The following is a 25,606-nucleotide window of genomic DNA, read 5'->3' on the forward strand; positions in this document are numbered from 1 at the left end:
GGAAAAAAAGCTGACCAGTTCCATAGACCAACTTGATAATCGAGTCATAATAGAACGCAACTTAAGTGGATTGTTTTTCACAAAAAAGAAAAAAAAAAAAAATCCTTGTACTATGGCATGATCTTTCCCCCCCTCATATAATCCAGGTGCTTGGATGACCACTGAAAGGAGTAGGTAGACTGTAGAGTAGTCTCTGGTCCAGAAACGTTTAGGGCAGGTGATTTATAATTGCTAATGCCAAGGTAAGTAATAACCAAATGCTGATACAATAGAGAAGAGAATAATAACGCACTGTATAACAGACAATGGGTTTGGGTACATGGGTAGGAAAATTCAGATGAGGGGCAAGCAGAGACAGATTCATTATAAAAAGGGAATCTGACAGCAGATACATACTGCCTGACCCATGGGCAGCAAGCACCACACACCGGCTGCATGGTATCAGACATATATTTTAAATAACGTGACGTTTCAGAGAAAAATATAGTATAAAAGCCACCAAAGGACTAAGCTGCACAGGACACTAGTCAGACAGGCATGTCCCTGGCAGCTTCTCCCCGCCCACGGCCAGTGACTGATCGCTCTCTCCCTGCATGCACTTGTAGGGAGAAACCTGTCAATTCAGGGCAGCGGGTAGACGCCACAAGAGAGCCCCGTGTCTAACTCATCTGCCATGCTGCTCAGTACTTGTAGGCTTCTAAGGCATGTATTCCTCCGAAATGCAACAGTGTTTCAGAAATAAAACATATGGTTGAGCTCATACAGCCAGCATCTAATACATGCTGCCCATGGATCAGGCATCAGTGATTTGCACCTCAAAAGCTATCTGGGTAAAGATGCCCTTCAGGGTAGCTTTGTTGGCATCCTACATTTCCTATTTACCAGTATTGGCCCTTTTAAAACAATAACATCCACACAATTATAGGAAAAAAAAAAAAAACAAAAAAAAAAAAAAAACCACACACACACACACACACACGACCTTTTAACATTGCCATAGACCTTGATCAGTTGCAATTTTTATCACAATTGGTGGTAAATCGGTCGCTTTGGCCAAGCTTCATCTTCTGCACCAAGCAAGTCTACATCTAACAAGACATCCACGGCAATCACAAGTACTACGTACCTGCTTCAGGTGGTTGCTTGTAACATGTGAAGACGACTCTTGCTGGGACTTTTCTAGACTTCGGAGACATCTTTCTAGTGTGCCCACAAAACTCTCTCGTAGATAATCCACGGAGCTGATCAGTTTGTTCACTACAGCTTGGTTGAGTCGTGAAATGATCAGGTCTTTGATCTGAAAGATGCAGTTTTTCACTTCTTGTACTCCAAGAGGCTCGCCATTTTGAGGGATGGAGATACCTGAGGAAACAGAAGAGCATGCATAAAGATCCTAAGTGTCGGTAACTTCTGAACAGGCCACTATAGCCCGCAGACTCTACGGCCGCTATTTGGCTGTGAATTGTCATGGCGAACATCAGGACCACACAATCGCTGAAGGGGATAAAGAGGAACCCCCACACTCTTATTTATATGATATAGTCAATATTGAAAGCTGCATCTAAGGGGTCAAACAGATTTGGATGGTGCCATCACTGATCATGGCTGATGCAGCAAGTTGTCAGCTGTAGTGTGCAACGGACAGCGCTGGATTGTCACCTGTATGGGGATGATATTCTCATATCTCAGGTTAGTAAAAAGTCATATTGGCGGTCATTAAGGTGTTAAATATTGTTATTTCTCACATTTACAGATGCTATTGCTGGTAAGTTCCCCTCTCAAATTGAAATCCATGAGCATTTAAGATCGGGCGCTTGCTAGCCTAAAATACAACTATGATCCTAAATTTGCCCCTCCTGTCAGACATTCACCGACCCATAAACTTGCATAAAATAGCTGGAAAATAATTGACGTCATTCACCAACTCCCTTCCCTGTGCACACTATGGACACTTACACAACCCCTTTCTTCTCGTGTATGAGACGTGCTACCTTTCAAAAGCTCCGAAGTCACCGTGCCCAGACTCTTCTACATACATTATATATACATATATATACACACACACACACACACACACACACACACACACACGGGTTGGACAAAATAATGGAAACGCCTACAGTTGTGGCCAAAATTATTGACACCCCTGCAATTCTGTCAGATAATACTCAGCTTCTTCCTGAAAATGATTGCAAACACAAATTCATTGCTATTATTCTCTTCATTTACTTTGTCTTAAGTGAAGAAACACAAAAAGAATTGTCCTAAAGCCAAATTGGATATAATTCCACACCAAACATAAAAAAGAGGGTGGACAAAAGTATTGGCACTGTTCGAAAAATCATGTGATGCTTCTCTAATTTGTGTAATTAACAGCACCTGTAACTTACCTGTGGCACCTAACAGGTGTTGGCAATAACTAAATCACACTTGCATCCAGTTGACATGGATTAAAGTTGACTCAACCTCTGTCCTGTGTCCTTGTGTGTACCACATTGAGCATGGAGAAAAGAAAGAAGACCAAAGAACTGTCTGAGGACTTGAGAAACCAAATCGTGATGAAGCATGAGCAATCTCAAGGCTACAAGTCCATCTCCAAAGACCTGAATGCTCCTGTGTCTACCGTGCGCAGTGTCAAGAAGTTTAAAGCCCATGGCACTGTGGCTAACCTCCCTAGATGTGGACGGAAAAGAAAAATTGACAAGAGATTTCAACGCAAGATTGTGCTGATGTTGGATAAAGAACCTCGACTAACATCCAAACAAGTTCAAGCTGCCCTGCAGTCCGAAGGTACAACAGTGTCAACCCGTACTATCCGTCGGCGTCTGAATGAAAAGGGACTGTATGGTAGGAGACCCAGGAAGACGCCACTTCTTACACCGAGACATAAAAAAGCCAGGCTGGAGTTTGCCAAAACTTACCTGAAAAAGCCTAAAACGTTTTGGAAGAATCTTCTCTGGTCAGATGAGACAAAAGTAGAGCTTTTTGGGCAAAAGGCATCAACATAGAGTTTACAAAAGAGAAAAAAAAACAAACAAAAAACACGGCATTCAAAGATAAAAAAACACGGTCCCTACAGTCAAACTTGGCGGAGGTTCCCTGATGTTTTGGGGTTGCTTTGATGCCTCTGATAATAATACCAAACAATTTGTGTTTGCAATCATTTTCAGGAAGAAACCGAGTATTATCTGACAGAATTGCAGGGGTGTCAATACTTTTGGCCACAACTAACGTTTTGGCATCATAATCTTCAAACATGTTATAAACATGCAAACTGACATATGGTAATGTTTTGTAGTTGATTATTTGTGTTATGTGATATGTGTATGTAAATTAACTGTGTTTTGCAGAATTGTAAGAACAGTGATGAGAACCTGATACCAATGGCAGACCGCTCGGATTTTCAAAGAGGCCAAATTGTTGGTGCTTGTATGGCAGGCACTAGTGTAACAGAAAGTGCCCGAATGCTTGGCGTGTCAAGAGGTACTGTCTCCAAAGCAGTGATGACTGCGTTTGAAAGAGAAGGAAAAACGTCCGCAGCAAAGCACAGGTTCAGCCGAAAGTCAAAGTTGACAGAGACCGTCGGACTCTAAAGCGAATTGCGAGAGGATCGCAAGACCACGGCTCCGAAAATCACTGCTGAGCTCAATGAACACCTACAGAACCCAGTTTCCACGAAAACGGTTCGTCGGGAGCTGAACAAATCTGGATTCCACAGAAGAGCTGCAATTAGAAAACCGCTGCTCTCAATGACAAATGTTTCCAAGCGTTTAGAATGGTGTAGAAACCTCCAGAATTGGTCCCTCGAGCAGTGGAAACATGTGATATTCTCAGACGAATTATCGTTTACCCCATTTCCGGCCGAGTGTACGTTTGGAGACAGCCGAATGAAGCATTCCATCCAGACTGCCTTCTCCCAACCGTAACACATGGCGGAGGTTCTGTGATGATCTGGGGTGCTATTTCGTGGATATCCGCCAGGCTAATGATATCCTTTCATGGAAGAATTAACAGCCGCGATTATTTAGCCATTTTGGGCGACCAAGTGCATCCTATGGTTCAAGCACTGTTCCCGGAGGGGAACGCAATCTTTCAGGATGATAATGCACCAATTCATACAGCTAGAATCGTTAAAGCATGGCACGAGGAACATTCTAATGAAGTTGAGCATCTAATTTGGCCCCCACAATCCCCAGACCTCAACATTATTGAGCATTTATGGTCGATTTTAGAAATTCAAGTTAGACGTCGCTTTCCATCGCCACTCAAAGAACTGGAGGGTGTTTTACCTGAAGAATGGGCTAAAATTCCTTTGGAAACAATTCACACCTTGTATGAATCCATACTTCGGAGAATTGAGGCTGTATTCGCCGCAAAAGGTGGACCTACACCCTATTAAACTAACTTTTGTTGAGGTTTCCAGGTGTTTCCATTATTTTGTCCAACCCCGTATACATTTGCCTTAAACTGTCCATCATCCACTTCCGTCTGGATGTCCTCGAATCCCATGATTCCCCGCGTCGACCGTAAGTACGCCGACCGCCATATTGGAATACCCAATATGACACCCACGTCGGACCACACCCGCCGCCGCTGGACATGCTGCCAGAACACGCCGCCGTCTGCCCACCCACCTCCGTGCAGTCACAGCCAGCAGAAAAGACTGCGGCTTGTGCTGGAGATGGGGTGCGGGCACCCTCTGGTGACGCTGCAGCACCCCATCTCCAGCACAGGCCACAAACCACGTGTTTCCTAACGGCTGTGACTGCGTGGAGGTGGGTAGGCAGGCAGTGGCAGTACACACCCCACACACACTTCCCTTCCAATATGGCAACCCTCTCTGCTGGGTCTCACCCGCCGCCAGGACCCCAAGTCGCAAAGACTCCACACCCCAAGGACCCCTCTCCACCGCTGGGATCCAGCCGCCGCTGTAATCCCGGCCGCCGGCGATACATAGGGAGATGCTAAGTAGATATGAACTACATACATAGCTGCTAGATACATGTCACATACTGTACATTGCTAGATGATAGGTTCATACAACATACATCTATGATACAGACATAGATGGAAATCACATACATACATTAAATATAGATTGAGACATAGATGACAGGAGAGCGCACAGACAGGATAACTCAGCACATGGTGAAAAGAGAAAGTGGATAGGTGGGTGAGCACTTGAGACAGATTCTCAGTGCGGCAAAGCCTGCCCCCATCAGGACGTCACCGCCCTCCTGATGCGATAGCATTGGGCCTCCATCTAGTATTACATAAAGCATTTTTTTTTTCCTGCCTTACTTATCCGGGATTCCCACAAGATGTTTGCAACTCCGTCAAGATGTTGTGCCGGTGCCCTGACAGTTTTCTTGGTTGGCTTATGTCCATCTGTAGCATATATTTCACTCTTATCAAGATTGTAGACTTGTTTCTTGTAGACTATGCATTTTAATGGAGCATGCCATGGGTACAAGAGCAGAACACAGATTAAGGAGTAACAGGGGAAAACTGGCACCATGTTGCCCAACAAGGCAATACAACTTCAGAGATGCTGTTCATGCCATGTAGACAGTGGCTGAAATCATGATTAGAGGTGTATTCTCAAAACTAGAATTTATTCCAAGGCCGGGGTCAAACGTGCGAGAAACTCGCACGCGTCTTGCACATCAATACCCACCACTGCCGCCGGCACTCGGATCGGAGCGTTCAGCTGCATGTATTTCTATGTAGCTGAACGCTCCGGGCCCGAGTGCCGGTGGCAGTGCCAAGTATTGACATGCGAGACTCGTGCGAGGTTTTATACGTCTGACCCCAGCCTTACAATGAATAGGGGTACAACTTCCAAACTTGAGAATATAGCCTTTTAACGCAGTCTCTTTATAATGAGTACAAGTCAGGGTTCGCAAGCTTTCTACTCCCGCAATATAGGCGACAGCCCCGACGATTCCGGACCCTTCATGGAGGAGACATGCCTAGTTAGTTCATTCCCTTACACAGTCTCAAGGAGTTTATAAATGGCAGGACTATCCAAGTAACAAAGAGCGCCGGTTCTCAGGTGACCTATATCATATCAGATTATCCAACAGGGTCACATCATAGAAAAGTAGTTGAACATCTCCACCATAATGGAAAGCCAATGATGCTCTGTAGATGACTTGTCAAACTCTGGCCGGCAAGCAGATAACACTCCCGCAGGAAGGCAGTCTGAAGGAACAGCACCAGACACAAGCAAGTGCCCTGTGCACAGTGAGTGTAAGGTTACTTGCCACCACTTCTTTAGACTGTCCAATCGGAGAAGAGAAGTCCCAGCAGGTGACCTGACAAGAGATGCTTCTGTGTAAGGATAGAGCAGACCTTTCTTCTGTACACAGTAAATCCCCACGTGACCGCAGCTTGCCTCTGCTGGGAGGAAGGGGCTGGAGAATTGTACTGGCTCCTGTGCCATTCAGAAAATAGAATTAGACTTACCGGTAATTCGGTTTCTAGGAAACCTTCCACGACAGCCACCTTGGAGGTTGTCTCCCCGCCCTAATAGGGGACAGGAACACGAAGAGGTTAAATAACCCTCCCCTTCCTGCTACCTCAGTGTTTATGAACATACTGGCATGAATAGTTACCGCCAGTAGAGCAGGAATAATCAGGTAAATACATCATATAGGGAGGGAAATTAGTACTGTCGTAGAAGGTTCCTAGAAACCAAATTACCGGTAAGTCTAATTCTATTTTCTCTAGTCACCTTCCACGACAGCCACATTGGAGTCATGCCAACGTTAATTTTTTAGGGAGGGACTACGGCTTGCAAGACGCGTCTGCCGAACGTCAGATCCCTATTGAAATCCAGTCTATAGTGTCTAGTAAAGGTGTGCACAGAGGACCAGGTGGCTGCTCTGCATATCTGCTCCGAAGACGTATTTCCCCTTGCTGCCCAGGACGTGCCGACTGATCGAGTGGAGAGGGCCTTTAACGACTCTGGAGGAGAGAGATGTCTTGCAGAATATGCCAGAGAGATGGACTGCTTGATCCAGGCCGCTATCATGTTCTTTGCCGCCTTCTTCCCTTTATTTCTTCCTGAATACTGAAGGAACAGGTTCTGATCGATTCTCCAATCCTTGGTTGCTTCGAGGTAACGGAGAACTACCCTGCGGACATCCAGGGTATGAAATTTCGCTTCCTTCGGGTTAGAAGGATTTGGGCAAAATGAGGGCAACACGATATCCAGGCTTCTATGAAAGTCTGACACCATCTTGGGCATAAAGGAGGGGTCTAGGCGTACTACTATACTGTCTGAATTGAGTAGGAGATAAGGTTCCTGTACTGAAAGGGCCTGTAGCTCCCCCACCCGTGTAGCCGATGTGATCGCCACAAGAAACTGTTTTGAGTGTGAGTATTTTTTCTGGAACTTCTGACAGGGGCTCAAACGGGGCCTGTGTTAGGCCTTTAAGCACTAAATTAAGATCCTAGGGGGGAACCCAGCTAGGGAGCGAAGGGCGAATCCTGCCTGCTGCTATCATGAACCGCTTCACCCAGCGATGTTTGGCTAGGTCTTGGGGGGGGGGGGGAAAAAAAAAAAAGCACTTAGAGCAGATACCTGTACCTTTAACGTACTCGGAGTAAGCCCTAGATCTAACCCTTTCTGTAGGAAGTCTAGTATTTGGGCAATATTTGGATGGGCGGGGTCAGGGACCCTCAGGAGGCACCAGGAGGAAAATCTTTTCCATATTTTGCCGTAAATTGCATTCGTTATCGGCTTTCTACTCTTTTGAAGGGTCCGGATTACCTCATCCGACAACCCTTTGGCCTTCAAAATGTTGGCCTCAACCAGGCTGCTAGGGATAGCTTGGCTGGGTCCGGGTGCAGCAATGGACCCTGAAAAAGGAGGTCGGTCTTCTGGGGTAATAGCAAGGGACCTTCTTGGGCCATGTCCAACAGAGCGCTGTACCAGCTTCGTCCTGGCCACATCGGAGCCACCAGGATCGTCTCGACTCCGTCTGCCCTGATCTTTTGTAGGGTTTTTGCCAGCATCGGGATTGGTGGAAAAGCGTAGGCCAGTCTGAAGACCCATGGATGGGCAAATGCATCCGTCCCCCTGGCTCCGTAAGTGGGACTGAGGGAGAAGTAGGTTGCAGCCTTTGTATTTTGTGCATTCGTGAACAGGTCGACTTCTGGATCCCCCCCCCCCCCCCCCATCTTGAGGCTAGAGCCTGGAACACCTCTTAGTTCAGACACCATTCTCCTGGATGGACGTACTTCCTGCTCAGGAAGTCTGCCTGGATGTTTTCCGACCCCTTCAGGTGTACCGCGGAAATGGATAACAGGTGCTTCTCTGCCCAGAGGAAGATCCTTGCTGCTACTTTCTTTAGGCTGGCATACCTTGTGCCCCCTTGATGCCTGAGGTATGCCACCGTGGTCACGTTGTCGGAGTATATCCGAACATGATGGTTCTTGACAAGGGCTGCTGCGACCTTCAGTGACGCTTCCACCGCCGTCAGCTCCCTTAGGTTTGAAGATCCGGCCCTTACGTTCTGGGGCCACTGCCCCTGGAAGTATGAATCTTCGACCACAGCCCCCGAGACCCTCAGGCTGGCATCGGTGCATAGTATTCTTAGAGGAAGCTGATCCCAGCTTACTCCTCGCCTCTGGTTTCGGTAGCTCAGCCACCACCAGAGGGTCGATTTTACATGTCCTGGAAGTAGAACCCTTTTTGATAGGTTGTTTGGATATTTCTTCATATTTATTAGGACATACGACTGGAGGACTCGCTTGTGAGCTTGTGCCCAGGATACCGCCTGTCAGGGAACCCAGGATGGACATGGCGTCCCTCAGCGACGGAGCCCTTTGTTCTCTGAACCGGATTATTTTCTGCCGAAAGTCTTTTTGACGATCTTCGGGAAGAAAGGACGTCCTCTTCTCTGAATCCAAGAGAATCCCTAGGAATTTTTTCCTCGGGGAAGGACAAAGGGTCGACTTCTGGAGATTTGGTATCCACCCTAGAGTTTCAAGAATCTGTAGGGTTCTCGATACGTCCTGGTTCAGCCGGTCTATTGATGGGGTGACGATCAGCAGATCGTCCAGATACTGTACAATGCATATCCCCAGAAGCCGAATGAAGATGACTGCCTCTTTCATGATCTTCGTGAACACCCTTGGTGCTGGGGATACCCCAAACTGCAGGGTGTTGAACTGAAGGTGGCCGATTCCTCGGTTGTGGGTGACCGCAAACCTCAGAAACTTCCGGTGGTCCGGATGAATGGGTACATGGTAATACGCATCCCTTAGGTCTATTGTCGCCATCTGCAAGTCTCGTCCAATAAGAGGAATCGCTGATCTTACTGACTCCATCTTGAACCTTCGGTAATTGATGAAGTGGTTCAGGGGTTTTAGATTTATAATGAGCCTGTGCTTTCCTGAGGGTTTCTTTATCAGGAACAGGCGAGAATAATGTCCCCTTCCCTCCTCTTGTGGAGGTACATATGAGACCACTTGTTCCCATAGCAGTTCTTCTATCTGAAGCCACAGAACTTTTTGCAGACTTGGGGGATTGCGCTGGGGTAATCCTTAGGGCATGTGGTGAGGGGAGGGGGGGTGCTCGAATGCCAGTTTTAGCCCAAACTGAATAGTGTGCAGGACCCACTGGTTCGCAGTCGTGGCCTGCCATTGGGCGAAAAACTGTGTGAGTCGACCCCCTACCCGGGAGTCACTGATTTTCCGGGAGCTGCAGCTGCTGGGGCACAAGGATGTTTCTTCCCTTACCCCTTTACGCCCTTTGAGAAGTCTGTTCCCTTGAGGGATGAAAAAAAAAAACCCGCCTTTTGGTGGGTTTCTGTTCCGGCAGTGACTTATTCTTGTCAGAAGCCTTCTCAAGGATGTCATCGAGGACCAGCCCGAACACGTGGTGACCCTGGAAGGGGATGGCACAAAGTTTCGTATTGGAAGTGATGTCGCCTCCCCATGACTTCAGCCACAAGGCTCTCATGGCCGAGTTTGAGAGGAATAGGGACCTTGCTGCCACCCGTACCGTTTCTCCTGAAGTGTCAGCTAAACAGCCTGTTGCCTTTTGGAGGATCGACAGGGAGTCTAAGATTTCCTCCCTTGGAGTGCCCCCCGACAGGTGGTCTTCCAACGTACGTAGCCAGAAAAACAACGATCTGGCTACGCAGGTGGATGCAATATTTGCTTTGAGCAGGTACGTAGAGGCTTCCCAGGACTTTTTAAGATGGCTCTCTATTTTGCGATCCATCGGATCCTTCAATTGGGAGGCATCCTCAAAGGGCATCGTCTTCTTAGCGACTTTAGACACCTGGACGTCCATTTTAGGGATCTCCAAAATGGAACTCTCCCCCTCTAGGGGGAACCGATTTTTTTTTAGCTCAGAGGGCACCGTAAGTGCTTTCTCGGGGGAGGACCACTCCTGAGCTATTAAATCCTGTATAACCTCATGAACCGGGAAACCCTTCCTACCTCTGGGTTTCAACCCTCCAAACATCTCATCCTGGACTGAGAGCCTAACCTCCTCCTCCTCCAATCCCATGGTATTTCTTACCATGGAAACTAACTCCTCCATATCCTCCGAGGAGAAATAGTATTTTTTTGTATCATGACTGGAGGTGGATGTGGAGCCCTCATCTTCCCAAATCTCCTCCGACCTCGAGGAACGGACCACTCCCGAGTCGGCTTCTATAGGTACCCTTTTCCTCTTTTTTGGGGCAGGGCCCCGAGTCGGGGTTTGGGCTGCTATGGAGGTCTGAACCTCCTGTCCAATGAGAGACTTTATGCTGTCAAACAGGGAGGGTTGCTCGGTACGCAGTATATTTTGCATACAAGGCTGGCATAACTTTTCTGTAATCAGAAGGAAACCTGGCACCACATATACCACACTTGCGGGGGTTTTTAGTGGCAGAGGCTTTGCCTTCCTGCAAGAGAAGAGAATGCCTACTCAGACCTGTGCCACCAGTCATCTGACAGGCAAGGGACCGGCCCCGCTACTCCCTGTAGGAGGGGGAACGCTGGGCTCCGCAGATGCTGCAGTCGAGGGCTTCTCACCGTCCATTCTGCACACACACTCTGCACTTACCTGGAGCTGCTGCACCCTTTTAAGGGTGATTGAGGCGTTCATTCCTGGTGCTCCTCCCTGGGGAGGATATGCTCGACTCCCGCCATCGTGATCGTTTCCCCGGGTGCCGGTGCGCGTTTCCCCTGTACAGGACGCCGGAGGTCGCAAACCGGAAGTCGACTGCCCGCCCCCTCTGACGCACGCGCCCTGGCCCAATGTGGCACTGGGAGGAAGGAGGAAGCCGGGGAGGTGTGCAGGACCCCGGCAGGCACCGTACCGCCCCGCTTTACCCCGGAGGGCGTGGGAGGGGCGGCCGACATCCCGAGTCACACCAGTGGTGGAGACGGGAGCAGCGTATGGAGGAGGAGAGGCGAACCCCCCGACCTCGGCTGCCCAGCTCTGTAAGTACCTAGGGGCTCCGCTCGCTGGCCACGGCAGCCCCTTGTGACCTCTTCATGCCCCGATAGGGACAGGAAAAACACTGAGGTAGCAGGAAGGGGAGAGTTATTTAAGCTCTTTGTGTTCCTGTCCCCTATTAGGGCGGGGAGACAACCTACAAGGTGGCTGTCGTGGAAGGTGACTAGAGAAACAGCAGGGATTCCTCACACGTACTGCTTTCCAGGTCTGAACATTAGAGCACTGTAGGTTTCCTTAGATTTTCATTCCATACTGCTTGGTTTTTCCTTTGCTACATTCTTGATGCTTTTGATGTCAGGCTTGTCAAATTGCTAGTGTGCTTAAAGCTTTACTTGTCTTCAAGATCCAAAATTTGCCACCTTAAAGGCACCCGAAAAAGAACCCCAGCATCACCCGCGCCGCCCACCGCCTCCTCTCTCCCATACACATTCTGTAGCAAATCACACTACAGTAGGAATGGAGTCCTGCATAAAGAGCCTGAATCCGGTGTTCTTCCCTGTGAGGTCACTCACCCCAGCAGCAAATAGTGAGCGCGGAGTTGTGCACCTGAAGGGGTAGTGGCATTTCCCTGGTGTGTTATCTGGGAGGCACCATTTCAGTTACACTGCAGTGCCAATCATCTTGAGATTCATTAAAAGGAGTTGTCTAGTTTAAAACGACAAGTCTGCACTTACTCCATGCGACTGCAGACTTGCGAATGCTCCCAGCACACACTGCTCGCTGTAATGATACTCCACAGTCAGCGCTGGGAACAATAGTCACGTGACCGCAAGTATACAATATGCCAGAACCTGACTAGACTTATTATGGCATGCTCAATATTGGTATATTGTACGAGGTCAGAAACAGTCTACTTATATTTGTTGATAAGGTAAAAACGTCCTAAATTATAGACATTGTTTTAATAACATCAAGGTCGGCCTGCGACTTTGTCCAAGTTTTTAATCTTGGCCCTCTGTGGATTTGAGTTTGACATCCCAGCTGTAGACGGTCAGGGCTGGATGAGTTGGAAAGTGCTCGGAGCTGATCAGCTCATGCTAAAAAAGGTCCATTAGGCATGTCTCACATTTCAATATTTTATATAAAGAGAACCTGTAACTTCCAGAAGTGCAATTTACCGGCAGATATAGGGTTAACCTGCAGGTTCATAGGATGCATGTCCTGTATAGGCTGGGGTTTCCACACTTGCGAGTGCGATGCGAGAAACTCGCGCAAGTCTCTTGCATCAATACCCAGCACTGCCGCCGGCACTCGGGACCGGAGTGTGTGGGGCTGCATAGAAATACATACAGCCGCACACTCCAGTCCCGAGTGACGGCGGCAGTGCCAGGTATTGATGAGAGTTTCTTGCACTGTACTCGCAAGTGTGACCCCGGCCTTAGCCAGATTTCTACAGCAGCAGCTAAAGGAAGAAACTGAGGACAAGATTTACAGGAGGCATCTCAGAGTGGCTGCTGGAGTGTCACCCACACTGGCCAGAGCTTCTCAAGCCTCTGTGGGCATTTCCTTGATCACTAGAAGAGCTTGTACAAGGGTATAGTAGCTTGCAAAAAAATATTTACCCCCTTAGTATTTTTCATGTTTTGTTACCTTACAACTTGGAATTTCAGAGATTTTTTTTGAGGGTTTACATCAGTTCATGCAAAGAACATGCCTACAACTGTGAACATTTGGTTTTCGTTATATTGTGAAGCAAACAAATCGAACAAAATTACTGGGGGGGGGAACGACTTAATTGTGCACAACTATTCACCCCCCTAAAGTCAGTGCTTTGCAGAGCCTCCTTTTGCAACAATTACAGCTGCAAGTCGCATTGGATAAGTCTCTAGGAGCTTTCCACATTTTGCCACATTAACCCTTTCCCATATTTCACATTGGCGCAATCTGGTTGATTTCCATGCCAACATAACCACACAAGTCAATTTTATTCAATTATTCATTTCTTCACGTCAATTTTTTTGCTACCAGCTTGCGCACAAAATGAACAATAGAGTGCTGTGCAACTCATGTATGCAAATGGTTAAATAATCTAAACTCACCTTTGAATACAGTTTTAAAGTTCACATTTCATCTGATTTAAAATACGAGGGGCGATCGTAGTACACTTTTATTCTTAAATAAAAGGGTTGTCCACTACTTGGACAACCTCTTCTCATTCTTCTTGTTTAGCTCCACACAAAAAAACAAAAAAAAAAAAAAAAAAAAAAAAAAAAACCACACCACACACTTAGGCTTCTTTCAGACTTACGTTAGGAGGCGCAGCACAGGGCTGCAGCTATGCTCCGCCCCGGCCGCGCCTCCTCCGGTCACCTCCTCCTCTGGGCGCATGACACTGCATGCGACCGGCGTACCCTATATTTAAGCATTGGGTACGCTGGCCGTGTGCTTATGTTTTTGCTGGCGCACGTGCCCTTTTTGCGCTGCGCCGACGTGCACCAAACGCACCGTGTAGCATTTTTGTACGCTTGGCGTAGCGCAAAAAGGGGTCATGCGCCGGCAGAAACATACCAGCGCACGGCCAGCGTATCCAAAGCTAAATATAGGGTACACCGGTTGCACGCAGCATCATGAGCCCAGAGGAGGAGCTGATCAGAGGAGGCGTGGCCGGGGGTGGAGCTCTGCGGCGGCCCTGCACTCCACGCAAGTCTGAAAGTAACCTTACTCGCCTCCTGTGCTGATGCCGCTCCAGGGACATCGGACCTGGCGTTCCCAGGGCTCACATGAGGTTGTTGCATCATATGAGCCTGGTGTCCAATTAGAGTCGGCGTCACTGGCCCTGCCCTTCGAGACACATCCAACATCAAGAGGAAATTGGGGCAGCCTCAGCTTCCTGCTGGTGTTCAATACGTCCAAAAGGTGGGACCGTGAGGCACGGGAGAAGAGTACAGATGTTTTTACTTTACATGGGGAATGAAGTTGTTGATCTAGTATTGGACAATCCTTTACTATTGTACTTATCCTTGGCTAAACCTTTGAGGCTTAAAGATAATACCTTTAATATCTGCGATCCAATGTCTTATTCCAGAAAAATCCAGGTTTTTCTTCTACGTATATAGGCCAGACACATATCAAGGTATCACTGTATTCAGCTTCCTATGACCTGGATTTCCATATATACTGCTTAGAAGGGTCCAAACCAATAAGTCTGACTACTTATGAACCCCACCCGCCCGCACACACACTGAGTTGCTGGGTTTCTCCGGTATCTGATCCGGGACTGGAGGCTATGTATGCGTTATACATACCTCTGGCCAGTGGGGGTGGCCTTGCTCCATACACTTGTATGGAGTGAGGCTGCACCCACTAGCTGTCCGCATCACTGGTCGGGGCCCGGCCTCTGCTCAATACAAGTGTTGAGGGCTCCCGGGTCCAAAACCGGCGAAACTCCACAGCGCACAATGCATGTGCTGGGAGGATTCACAAGTCTGCAGTCACACAAATTGTCCTTCTAAAAGCCAGAACTTTAAAATTTTTCTGACAGACGTATGAGCGCTGGTCTTTTGTAGATAGAGTTGTTCTTTCGAAGGACACCATTCATTTTACCACATAGCAGGAAGAAAAAAACAAAATATTCAAGAAAGTGATGACTTTCCAAAAACACTTTATACTTTGATGATAGCCCCACATACCGTATTTTGCGGATTATAAGATGCACCCCAAATTGAGAAAAATAGGGAAAAAAAAAAAAAAAACAAAAACAAAAAAAAAAACAAAAAACAAAAAAACCATAAAATGGTGGTGCTTCTCGGCACCAAAATCTTAGGAGATGAGTTCTTAGCGCTGAGATCTCCATCTGCACATGCGCCGCCCCTGGCAGCCATTTTTCCTGAGTCCACCGCACAGTAAACCATGTAAGTGCGGTGGCTCTGGGCTTTCGCAAAATGTTGGTAGAGCCCCCACACCACCGAACACCCGCAGCGGCGCACATCGGTACACCCCCTCAATCCCAGCCTGCAACAACGCTCCACTCTTGCCTCCTTCAGCAGTGACACCAGGACCCTGCTCCACTGCAGCCGGTAAGGTACATCCACATTACAAGAGGCACCCTGATTTTCCTCCCAAGTTTTGGGGAAAAAAGGTGTGGCTTATAATCCGAAAAATACAGTACCTTCTGTTTCAGCCACAGGAGTGGGCAGCTTTAGCTCTTCAGTCAAACGCCCATTTCAAATTCTCCACACCCATCACATCATGATTCCTCCCCTTCACTGATCCCTACATCACTGCAATTTCCCAGCAGATCCCACGCTTGCACAATGACAGTCAGCTTTTCCAGCATGCACACTGAATCTGAGTGTGCGCTTCTGCTTCATATTCTATATGCGCATGCTCCAGAAAGCTGAGATGTACACCCAAGTTCATATTTACCATGTTCACTACATTGTAAGACTGACCAGGCAATATGACTCTCCAGGCCAGTACGAGTACACACATGTGAAACATGTATACATTTTTGTTTTATTTCAGAGGTGAAAAAGAAACAGACATTTGTATGAAAAAGTAGTTTTTATGTAGCCAATTTCCGAGACTTGTATCGTTTTTGATTTTCGATATATAGCGCTATGGGACGGCTTATTTTTTTGCACCCTGTGAGGATGTTTCTACTGATACTACATATAATGTTTTGATCGCCTCTATTGCAATGTTGGAGAACAAAATATGCAACTCTGGAGTTTCAATTTATTTTTCTCGATACGCCACTTGCTGATCCGATTAATTTTATATTTTAATAAAATCAGACTTCTGAACACAAACCAAAATTTGTATTTTTTTAATGGTTTTATTTTCATTGGGGGGGGAGATTTGAACTTACTGTATTTTTTTCCTCCACTTTTTACTGTATTTATTAGTCCCCTTAGGGGACTTGAAGCCATGATCATCTGACACATAGCAGCACAACAGCAAATATTTTTTTGGCTCCAATTATTCCACTGATCAAACCTGTGGTTAGGATATATTCTGCATTATCTAAAGCACTTCATACAGACCATACTGGTGACCAACCTTGGAATTCCATGTTGGCCGCGTCCTCCAGAAGTTGCTCCCTCATGCTGTTGAGGGTTTCCACAATCATGTCCTTCAGTTCTTCTTGCTTACGATCAGCGATCCCCATGAGAGATTCGTACAGCTCACTCTCCTTCTGCCGTGTGTACTCTAGTCTTTTTGGTGTAATTTGAAGATCTCTCCGCATATCAAACGCCGTATTGATGAATAATTCCAAACTACGACTGTGCACCATGTTAAGAACCATTGCTGCATCAACTAGGTGCATCTGCAGCACTTGCCGGGAGAAACCGCCGAGTAGACGCAACTTGTCAAATTGTTCAACCAGAACATTAGGGGCTGGACTGCCAGACCCTGCGGCTCCGCAGCTACATATACCCCTTTTTATATAGCCAAGTTCAGTCATCTGCTCGTGTAGTGCTGACAGCTCACTGTCTGAGCTACTTATCAATTTGTCCTTAGGAGTTGTTCGAATGAAAAAGATGGGGAGTTTGTACTTTGTCTTAATATCTGTAAGCTCCTCTTCATCCTGGGTAGATAGGAGGTTCTCACTAATGGCATAAACAACCACTGACTGCACATGGTCAATGTAGTCTTCAATGGTAGTGGTCACAGGTTGGGAGCCACGACAAGGGGTGACCACAAGATCAACATCCTGTGAAAAAAGAAGACAAAAAAAGTTCAAATGAAATTAGAAGTATGCAAACACAGAACATGACTGTCTGATTCATACTGTTTATAAGGATTGTTTCAACTGGACAGCACAATCTGAAGGGAAGCCAGTCGCTTTGGCACATGGACCCCAACAAGCCTCAGACAGGTAACCTAGCTCAGATATTTCTCTTTAAAAGGAAACATCTGGGATTTTTAGAAAATTGGGTTAACAGCAGCTCAGTTGAGATCAGCGATTACTTCCCTGTAATGTACCATTAACTACCTGGCCTATACGGATAATGCTAGCAAGTACGACAAGAACAGCGATTGGCTACAGCGGTCATATAAATGTAAGACATTCCTACAGGGAATGGATCACTGGTCTCTGATCTGGTGCTGTACATGCCAACATCACCACAGAGGCCAGTGATTGAGGCAGCGGTCAGAGATCACCACTGCAAGTAAACAAAGATCAGCGACATTCAGAAGTTAAATGCAAGATTTGCAAAGAGGGTAATGGGGATTTGTTTTATCTCTAAGGGCCCCATCATACATAGCAATCTCGGTAGCGAGATCGCTGCTGAGTCACAAGTTTTGTGACACAATAGCGATCTCACCAGCGAGATCGCTGTGTGTGACAGCGATCAGCGACCGGCCCCCATGCCGGTATCGCTGATTGCTGTAGGAAACCGCTGGACATTTCTTTTGTCGCTGGTCTCCTGCTGGCCAGCACACATCGTTGTGTGTGACAGTCGGGAGACCAGCGATCTGCTGGTAACTAACGTACACATCGGGTATCCAAGGGATGTGCATCCCTTAGATACCTTATGTGTACGTTAGTTACCAGCTCCCTGCATCAGCGCGCTGGTAACTAACAAACACAGCGATGCCGCGCTGATGCAGGGAGCTGTGCTGATCGCTGGTGAAGCTGAGTGACAGCTCACCAGCGATCACTTAGCGACTCACCAGCAATCCTGACACGTTGATATCGTTGTCGGGATCGCTGGTGAGTCGCTATGTGTGACTCCAGCTTAAGACTTTCGGTACGCGACTTGCGCACAAAATCTACATGTACTCCATTCTGCCATGTGTGGATTTTTTTAATTTACATTTACAAATGCTTATATTCAGCATGCAGACCTGAAAAATAAAACCCAAAAAGAAAGGGGGGGGGGGGGGGGGAAATGGAAGCAGCACTCTCCTTTATTCAGCAGCAAAATGAGCCAAATGCAGTCAGACCCATCATCTTATCTGCCTTGTAGGTCTCGCTCGATTAACAAGCTAGATGCTGGATATATGCCAACCTCAAAAAAGACATGACTCACGCTTTTTGCATGGTATTTTTAAAAGGAGGCAAGCAGAACAGGGGGAAAAAAAAACGTCAGTAATAATTACTGAAAGGTTTAAGAGATCCAAAATACCCAAACTTTGTATTCCACCCAACAAGTATGAGCACTACTGCGAAATAAATCCTTAGACTATGTTCACACTGCACTTCTGCGACTCACTCCGAATTCCCCTAGAAACAAGGATTCAGACAAACTGCAGACTGGGCCATAGACTGCAGTGAAAAACAGAGTTAATTTGATTTCTTCCTGAGCCTTTCCCCTGAACATGTCTATTTGGTGAGACATAGAAATGCAATGTATTCTACATGTATGTATACAGACACGTTATAGGGAATCTGTCAACAGGTTTTTGCAATGTAATCTGAAGGCAGTATGTGGTAGGGGTGTGGCATTGATTTTAGTGGTATCATTTATTAGACTATTAGATGGAGGCCCGATGCTATTGCATTGGGAGGGCGGTAATGTCACAATGGGGGCAGGCTTTGCAGCGTTGAGAATCTCTTTCCCCCTCCCCATGTGCTCACCCACCTATCCACGCTCTCTTTCCCCATGTGCTGACTTCTCCCGTGTGTGCTCTCTTCTTTGACCTGTCTACCCCATGTGCTGTCCCCCTTGTCTGCTGTCTCTCTCCTTCCTGTGCTGTTTTCTCCCCTCATGTGCTGTCTCGCTTGCGCTGTCTCCCCCTGTGCTTGACCGTGTACAGAACATACCACAGCTCCTGGGCAGGGGAGGAAGCAAAAGACAATACTGACATTACAGCAGGAGATCGCAGAGGATACTTTTTTTTTTTGAGGTAAAGTATTGTTTAAAAACAGTGAAATATTTTACCTCACAAAATGAATCCTCTGTGATCCCCTGCTTTAATGTCAGTATTGTCTTTTTCTTCCTCCCCTGCCCAGGAGATGTGGTATGTTCTGTACACAGTCAGACACAATTTTTAAAATTAACTATCATTTGTGGGAAAACCCCTTTAATGTGACCGGCTTCCTCTGCCTGTGGACACGTCACGCATCTGCCTCCAGGATCAGCAGAATGATTCACTGCACCTGCGCGGAATTCGCGCAGGCGCAGTGCGATGGTGTTCTACTGGCTGCGTGAGAGTGAGTGAGTGTGTGTTGCGACGGTATTCCGCTGGTGGTGCCGCGCAATAGGTTGGTACCAGCAGCAGTTTCCATATTGAGACACCCATCACTTGGTTGTCCCAATATGGAGGTCGGTAAACTTCCGCCGCTTGGAATTCTGGAATGCGGTGACATCTGGACAGAACAGGAAATGAAAACAATACAAGGTAATTATATAAATAAATGTGCAGTTTCAATTCAATAAGTTTTATCAGCAGATCATTACTGCCAGACTAGCTGCCACATGCATCCATGACCAACCACCCTCACCCCAGCACTGATTAGCAGTTTACTGTAAAAATTCAAAAAAAACCCAAAAACACAAAGCTGTGGTGTGAGCAGGGTTAGCTTTCTGTGCTCTGCTACATCTAAGAACTGACTATCACACTTGCAGCACCCAGTGAACTAAGTGACACATCGCTGGAATCAGGGTCTCTCTCTACATTATGCTGCTGTCAGTTGAGGGAGCAAAACGTGCTAACAGATTTGCTTTGATATTTATACATCTAGAAAAACTTAGCAACTTAAGCAGTGTCGGCACATTGTTCCTTTGTAAAACTTTAGGTAAAACACAATTTTCTCTTTTTAATATATTTCGCAACTCCCACAGAAAGTTGAATGTAAAAGGCTGCACAAATCTTACTGCGATATGAAAAATGCATTGCGCCACTTTGCAACTTCCCAAAAGGAAATATCTTCCGTGTCGGGGGAAGGGAAGGGCGGGGATCGCATGAGAGTGGGACTGATGAGTCAGACTCAGGACCGTTGTACAAGGAGGAAACCAGAATGCAAAAACAAACCTACTGAAAAGGGAGAAGCAAAGCAGCATCAAAAGCAACAGGAGAAAAGTGCACAAGTAACAGTTCTGAGAAACAAGATTAATGTGAATTTGACACAGAACTTCAGCATGTCAGTACGCCTGCAGGAAAAGGCTCTGCACACACATGCTACCGAGCCACGCTCGCTACAGATCTGCTGTGTTATTATTTGTGCATGCCACAAGCAGATCACATGTGTTTTCTTTCCCAGGGCCTGAGGCAAATCCTTACAGACCTCACCTGATGCACAGAGCAATGCTGGGCAGCAGGGGGGCTCAGTGGTTAGCACGGTTGCTTTACAGCCCCAGTGAGGACAGTGATGATCATATACAGGCGCTTCTCACAAAATTAGAATATCGCCAAAAAGTTCATTTCAGTTCTTCAATACAAAAAAGTGAAACTCATTACAGAGTGATCTATTTCAAGTGTTTATTGCTGTTAATGATGATTATGGCTTACAGCCAACGAAGACCCAAAAGTCATTATCTCAGTAAATTAGAATACTTTATAACTCCAGCTTGAAAATTTTTTAAAAAAATTCAAAAGTGTTGGCCTTGATGCAGTAATTGATGCCAGAGGAGCCCTGACCAAGTATTGAGTGCATTTACTGAACATACATTTCAGGAGGCCAACATTCCAGATTTTAAAATCATTTTTTTTCAAGCTGTTAGGCCGGTTTCACATTTGCGTGTCAGGGCGCAGCGACGGCCTGCGCACGGCCGCCGCTAAGCCCCGCCTCCTCCGGTAGCTCCGCCTACCGGCGCATGACACCCCCTATCTTTATCACTGGGGATGCAGGCCGTGCACAGTGTGCGTTTGGCGGCGTATGCGTCCTTCTGACGGTGCGCCGAGCGCAACCAAATTGCAACAGGTTGCGTTTGGAGCTGGTCGGCGCACCGTCAAAAGGACGCAGACGCCGCCAAAACGCATACTGCACACGGCCTGCGTCCTCAGTGATAAAGATAGGGGACGCATGACGCATGCAGCGTCATGCGTCTGGAGGTGGAGCTACCGGCGGAGGCGCGGCAGGGCGCAGGCCGACGCTGCAGCCTTTAACGCAAATGTGAAACTAGCCTTATAAAGTATTCAATTTACTGAGATACACGGGTATTACATACCTGGTAATGTGTTTTTTCATGAGACATGACGGCACCACGAGAGAGGGGATCCGCCCTACGAGGACAGGAAACCTTCAAGATAAAAGGGGCGGCTCCTCTCTCCGCATCAGTTGTTTTACAGAGCACGAGAGGAACTCCGCAGGTTAGTGCACACATAAATAATACCTATTTTACACTGCTAAATTTCCAACACCAAGGGAGTGTATAATACTAACCAAACACCCAACTAATGACGTGATCAAATAGGGCGGGAATATAAGGGTGCCTTCATGTCTCATGAAAAAACACATTACCAGGTATGTAATACCCGTGTTTTTCCATGGTACATGACGGCACCACGAGAGAGTTACAGAGATTTGTATTCCCTTTAGGGGGGGGGGGGGGGGAATCACTGCCTGTAACACTCTTCTCCCAAATGTGAGATCAGAGGTAGCAGATAGGTCTAATCTGTAATGTCTGAAAAAGGTAGATGAGAGAACCAAGTGGCCGCCTTACAGATTTGGTCGATGGAGGAGTCCGCTCTCTCCGCCCAGGACGTTGCCATGGCCCTCGTGGAGTGGGCTTTTAGGCCCTCTGGATCAGCCCTGCCTGCACTATTATATGCTAGTATGATGGCCTCTCTCACCAATCTAGCTATAGTTTGCTTAGAGGCTTTAAGGCCTTTCCTTGCCCCCTGATATGAGACAAATAAGGCCCTCTGTTTCCTCCATGGCTTTGTCACCTCTAAATACTGTAGGATACACCTCCTAACGTCTAAGCAATGTAATCTCTGTTCCTTTTTGTTACTAGGGTTAGGACAAAAGGATGGCAAGATTATTTCCTGAGCTCTGTGGAATTTCGACACTACCTTAGGGAGGTATGCTGGATCTAATCTTAACACGACTCTATCGTCCATAACCTGAGTGTATGGTGAATCTGCTGATAGTGCGTGTAAGTCCCCAACCCTACGTGCCGATGTGAGTGCCACTAACAAGGCTGTTTTTAAAGTTAACACTTTATCTGATGTTGCGTTTATTGGTTCAAATGGACTTTCCGTTAGGGATGATAAGACTAAACTTAGATCCCAGGGAGGAGGTTTAGGGGATGGGACAGAGTCAGCTCTAGTACAGGCCCGGATAAATCTGGCGACCCATCTATCGCTTGCCAGGTCATAGTTGAATAATGCTGCCAGGGCTGAAACGTGTACTTTCAGGGTGCTGACCGCTAAGCCCAAGTCTAAACCCCTTTGTAGAAACTCTAGCACTGCCCTCACAGGTACTTCCCCCTCCTGTATTGGGCCTGAGGTGGACAAAAATTTTCTCCATATCCTCCCATATATTTTTGTAGTCACTGGCTTTCTGCTACTGATTAGGGTGGCAATCAACCTTGCTGAAAAACCTCTCTTCTCTAACAGTGACCTTTCAAATTCCAGGCTGTCAAATGCAGCCTGGAATTCGGAGGATGATTGAAGGGACCTTGTGTTAGGAGGTCGTGGTCCTCTGGGAGCACCCATGGGTCTGTCACTGACATCACTCTCAGCCAAAAGAACCACGTCCTTTTTGGCCAAAAGGGAGCTATCATAATTACTCTGGCTTGGTCCTCCCTGATCTTCTTCAGGACTAATGGAATGAGGCATATCGGAGGGAAGGCGTACAGGAGACCTGATGTCCATTTTATTCTGAAGGCATCTACCGCCAGTGGCATGTCTGCTGGCCATAGGGAGCAGAATTTTTGAACTTTTCTGTTGGTTTTTGAGGCGAAGAGATCTATTATGGGTTTTCCCCACCTCTGCACAATTTGTTGAAAAATGGACTCTTTTAGGCACCATTCGCCTTGCTTTAAGTGGTTCCTGCTCAGAAAGTCCGCCTTCCGGTTGTCCGCGCCTCGGATATGCAGGGCCGATAATGAGAGAAACTGATGTTCCGCCAGAGTCAGGATTCTTCTTGCTATTTCCATTAACGACCGAGAACGGGTGCCCCCCTGATGGTTCACGTATGCAACTGCTGTACAATTGTCCGATAGGACTTTCACATGATGTCCTCTCAGGTGTGTCAGTAATCCTTCCAGCGCTCTTTCGATGGCTAGTAGCTCCCATTCGTTTGAGGATAGATCTTTTTCCTCCTGAGCCCAAGGATCTTGGAGCCATAGGGTGTCTAGATGGGCTCCCCAGCCCCAGGGACTGGCATCTGTCGTGACTACTCTGGAGGCTGCATATGTCCAGGGTACTCCCCTCGGAGAGGACTCTATCTGTAACCACCATTTTAGTGACTGGAGTACAGGATCCGGGATGGTGAGCTTCTGTTCTAACTGCCCTTGAAGCGTCAGATCGCTTTGTAACACGCACCACTGAAGTTCCCTTGTGTGAAATTGAGCCCATTTCACCACTGGTATGCAGGAGGTTAGGGACCCCAACACTGACATGGCTTTCCTCAGAGTCATTGTTGGCTTTCCTAATGCTGTTCTGATTAGGTTTTTGATTTTCTCTTCTTTCTCCTCCGGGAGGCGACACTCCTGTATTACCGAGTCTATTGTTAGGCCCAAAAAATTCTGGACCATTGTTGGCTCCAACCTGGATTTTTTGAAGTTCAGTTGCCAACCCAGAGTCTGAAGAGTCTCTATCACTATCTTGACTTGTTCCTGACAGTGAGCGAAATCTTTCCCCACTATCAAGAAGTCGTCCAGATATGGTATTACTAGAGCATCTTTTTCCCTGAGATGTGCTGTGACCTCCGCAATCAATTTCGTGAAGACCCGGGGGGCTGTTGCTACCCCAAAGGGCAGAGCCTTGCACTGAAAGTGATGCCACTGAGATTTTATCTGGACTGCCACCCTGAGATATTTGCGGTCTTGCTGCCGGATCGGGACATGATAGTAAGCATCCTTGAGATCCAGGACCGACATGTAACACCGAGGAAAGAGGAGTTTCACTGTAGATCTTATCGTCTCCATCTTGAATGATGGGACTACTAGATACTTGTTGAGGCCTTTCAGATTTACAATCGTCCTCCAGGAATCGTCTGGTTTCTTTATCAGAAATAGGGGGGAGTAAAAGCCTTCCTTCTTTTCTTTTTCTGGAACTTCTTCCAGTACGAGTTTTTGTACAAGCGATAATACCTCCTCCTCCATCTCTTTTGTCTTTCTTGAGATGATTGTACCGGAGTTTGAATGAATTTTTGTGGTGGAATTTTAACTCCAGACCTGACCCTACTATCTGTCGGATCCAGGTGCTGGATGAGATCCTTTCCCAGGCTGGGAGGAAGTGAGAGCCTTCCCCCCACCTGAGAAGGACCGTCACTGGGCGGGTTTTTTGGCTTCTCTAGGGGGCTTACTGAAATAGAAGCCTCTCCCTCCTCTGTATCGCCTGTCAGAATTGTTTCTGTCACGATCTTTAAATTGTTGCCTTCTGAATTTTCGGCCCCTCTGAAAGGAGCGCCGAAAGGCTTGAAATGGTTGTTTCGGAAAATTCTTTTTTTGTATCACTCGCTTTTTCTAACACTTCATCCAATGCCGGACCGAATAAGAAATTTCCTTCACATGGTAGAGAGCAAAGCTTCATTTTTGCCTGGGTGTCCCCCGGCCAGCATTTGAGCCATACTGCACGTCGTCCTACATTGGTTAAGGCTGCTGACTTTGACGCTAGTCTGTCCGAATCTGCTGACGCCTCTGCGAGAAAGTCCGCCGCCGCTCTAATAGCCGGCAATGATTCCAGAATCGTCTCTCTGGGAACTCCTTGTTCTAAATGATCCTCCAAGTTGTCTGTCCATATCTTTAGGGACCTAGCCACACAAGTGGCTGCGATGGCGGGTCTTAGTGCGCCAGCCGAGGTTTCCCAGGCTGCTTTAAGGCAATTGTCCGCCTTTCGGTCCAGCGGCTCTTTTAGAAACCCCAGGTCCTCAAAGGGTAGGGAAGATTTTCTGGCGACCTTTGATATCGCTACATCAATTTTGGGGGCCCTATCCCAGGATGAGGATGCCTCTTCCTCAAAGGGGTATCTCCTCTTCAGGGAATTCGTTATCTGGGACTTCCTTTCTGGCTTTTCCCATTCGCGTTTTAGGAGTGCTTTTAGTTGCTCATTAACAGGGAAGGTCTTACGTTTTTT

At 47.2% G+C, this 25,606-nt stretch overlaps 1 protein-coding gene across 1 annotated transcript in view; it reads right to left on the reverse strand.

Annotated features, from left to right (window-relative positions):
• DSTYK (dual serine/threonine and tyrosine protein kinase) overlaps positions 1-25,606 on the reverse strand; it is a 92,870-nt gene that overhangs the window by 23,972 nt on the left and 43,292 nt on the right. Inside the window, exons 3-4 of the mRNA XM_073587196.1 lie at positions 16,469-17,123; positions 1,127-1,362 (exon numbers count right to left, since the gene is read on the reverse strand). Of these exons, the coding sequence (XP_073443297.1) occupies positions 1,127-1,362; positions 16,469-17,123 (891 nt within the window). The remainder of the gene's footprint in view (positions 1-1,126; positions 1,363-16,468; positions 17,124-25,606) is intronic.

The sequence above is a fragment of the Dendrobates tinctorius genome, unplaced genomic scaffold (genome assembly GCF_039654945.1).
Source record: "Dendrobates tinctorius isolate UK_male_01 unplaced genomic scaffold, ASM3965494v1 ptg000098l, whole genome shotgun sequence".
Classification (NCBI taxonomy): Eukaryota; Metazoa; Chordata; class Amphibia; order Anura; family Dendrobatidae; genus Dendrobates; species Dendrobates tinctorius.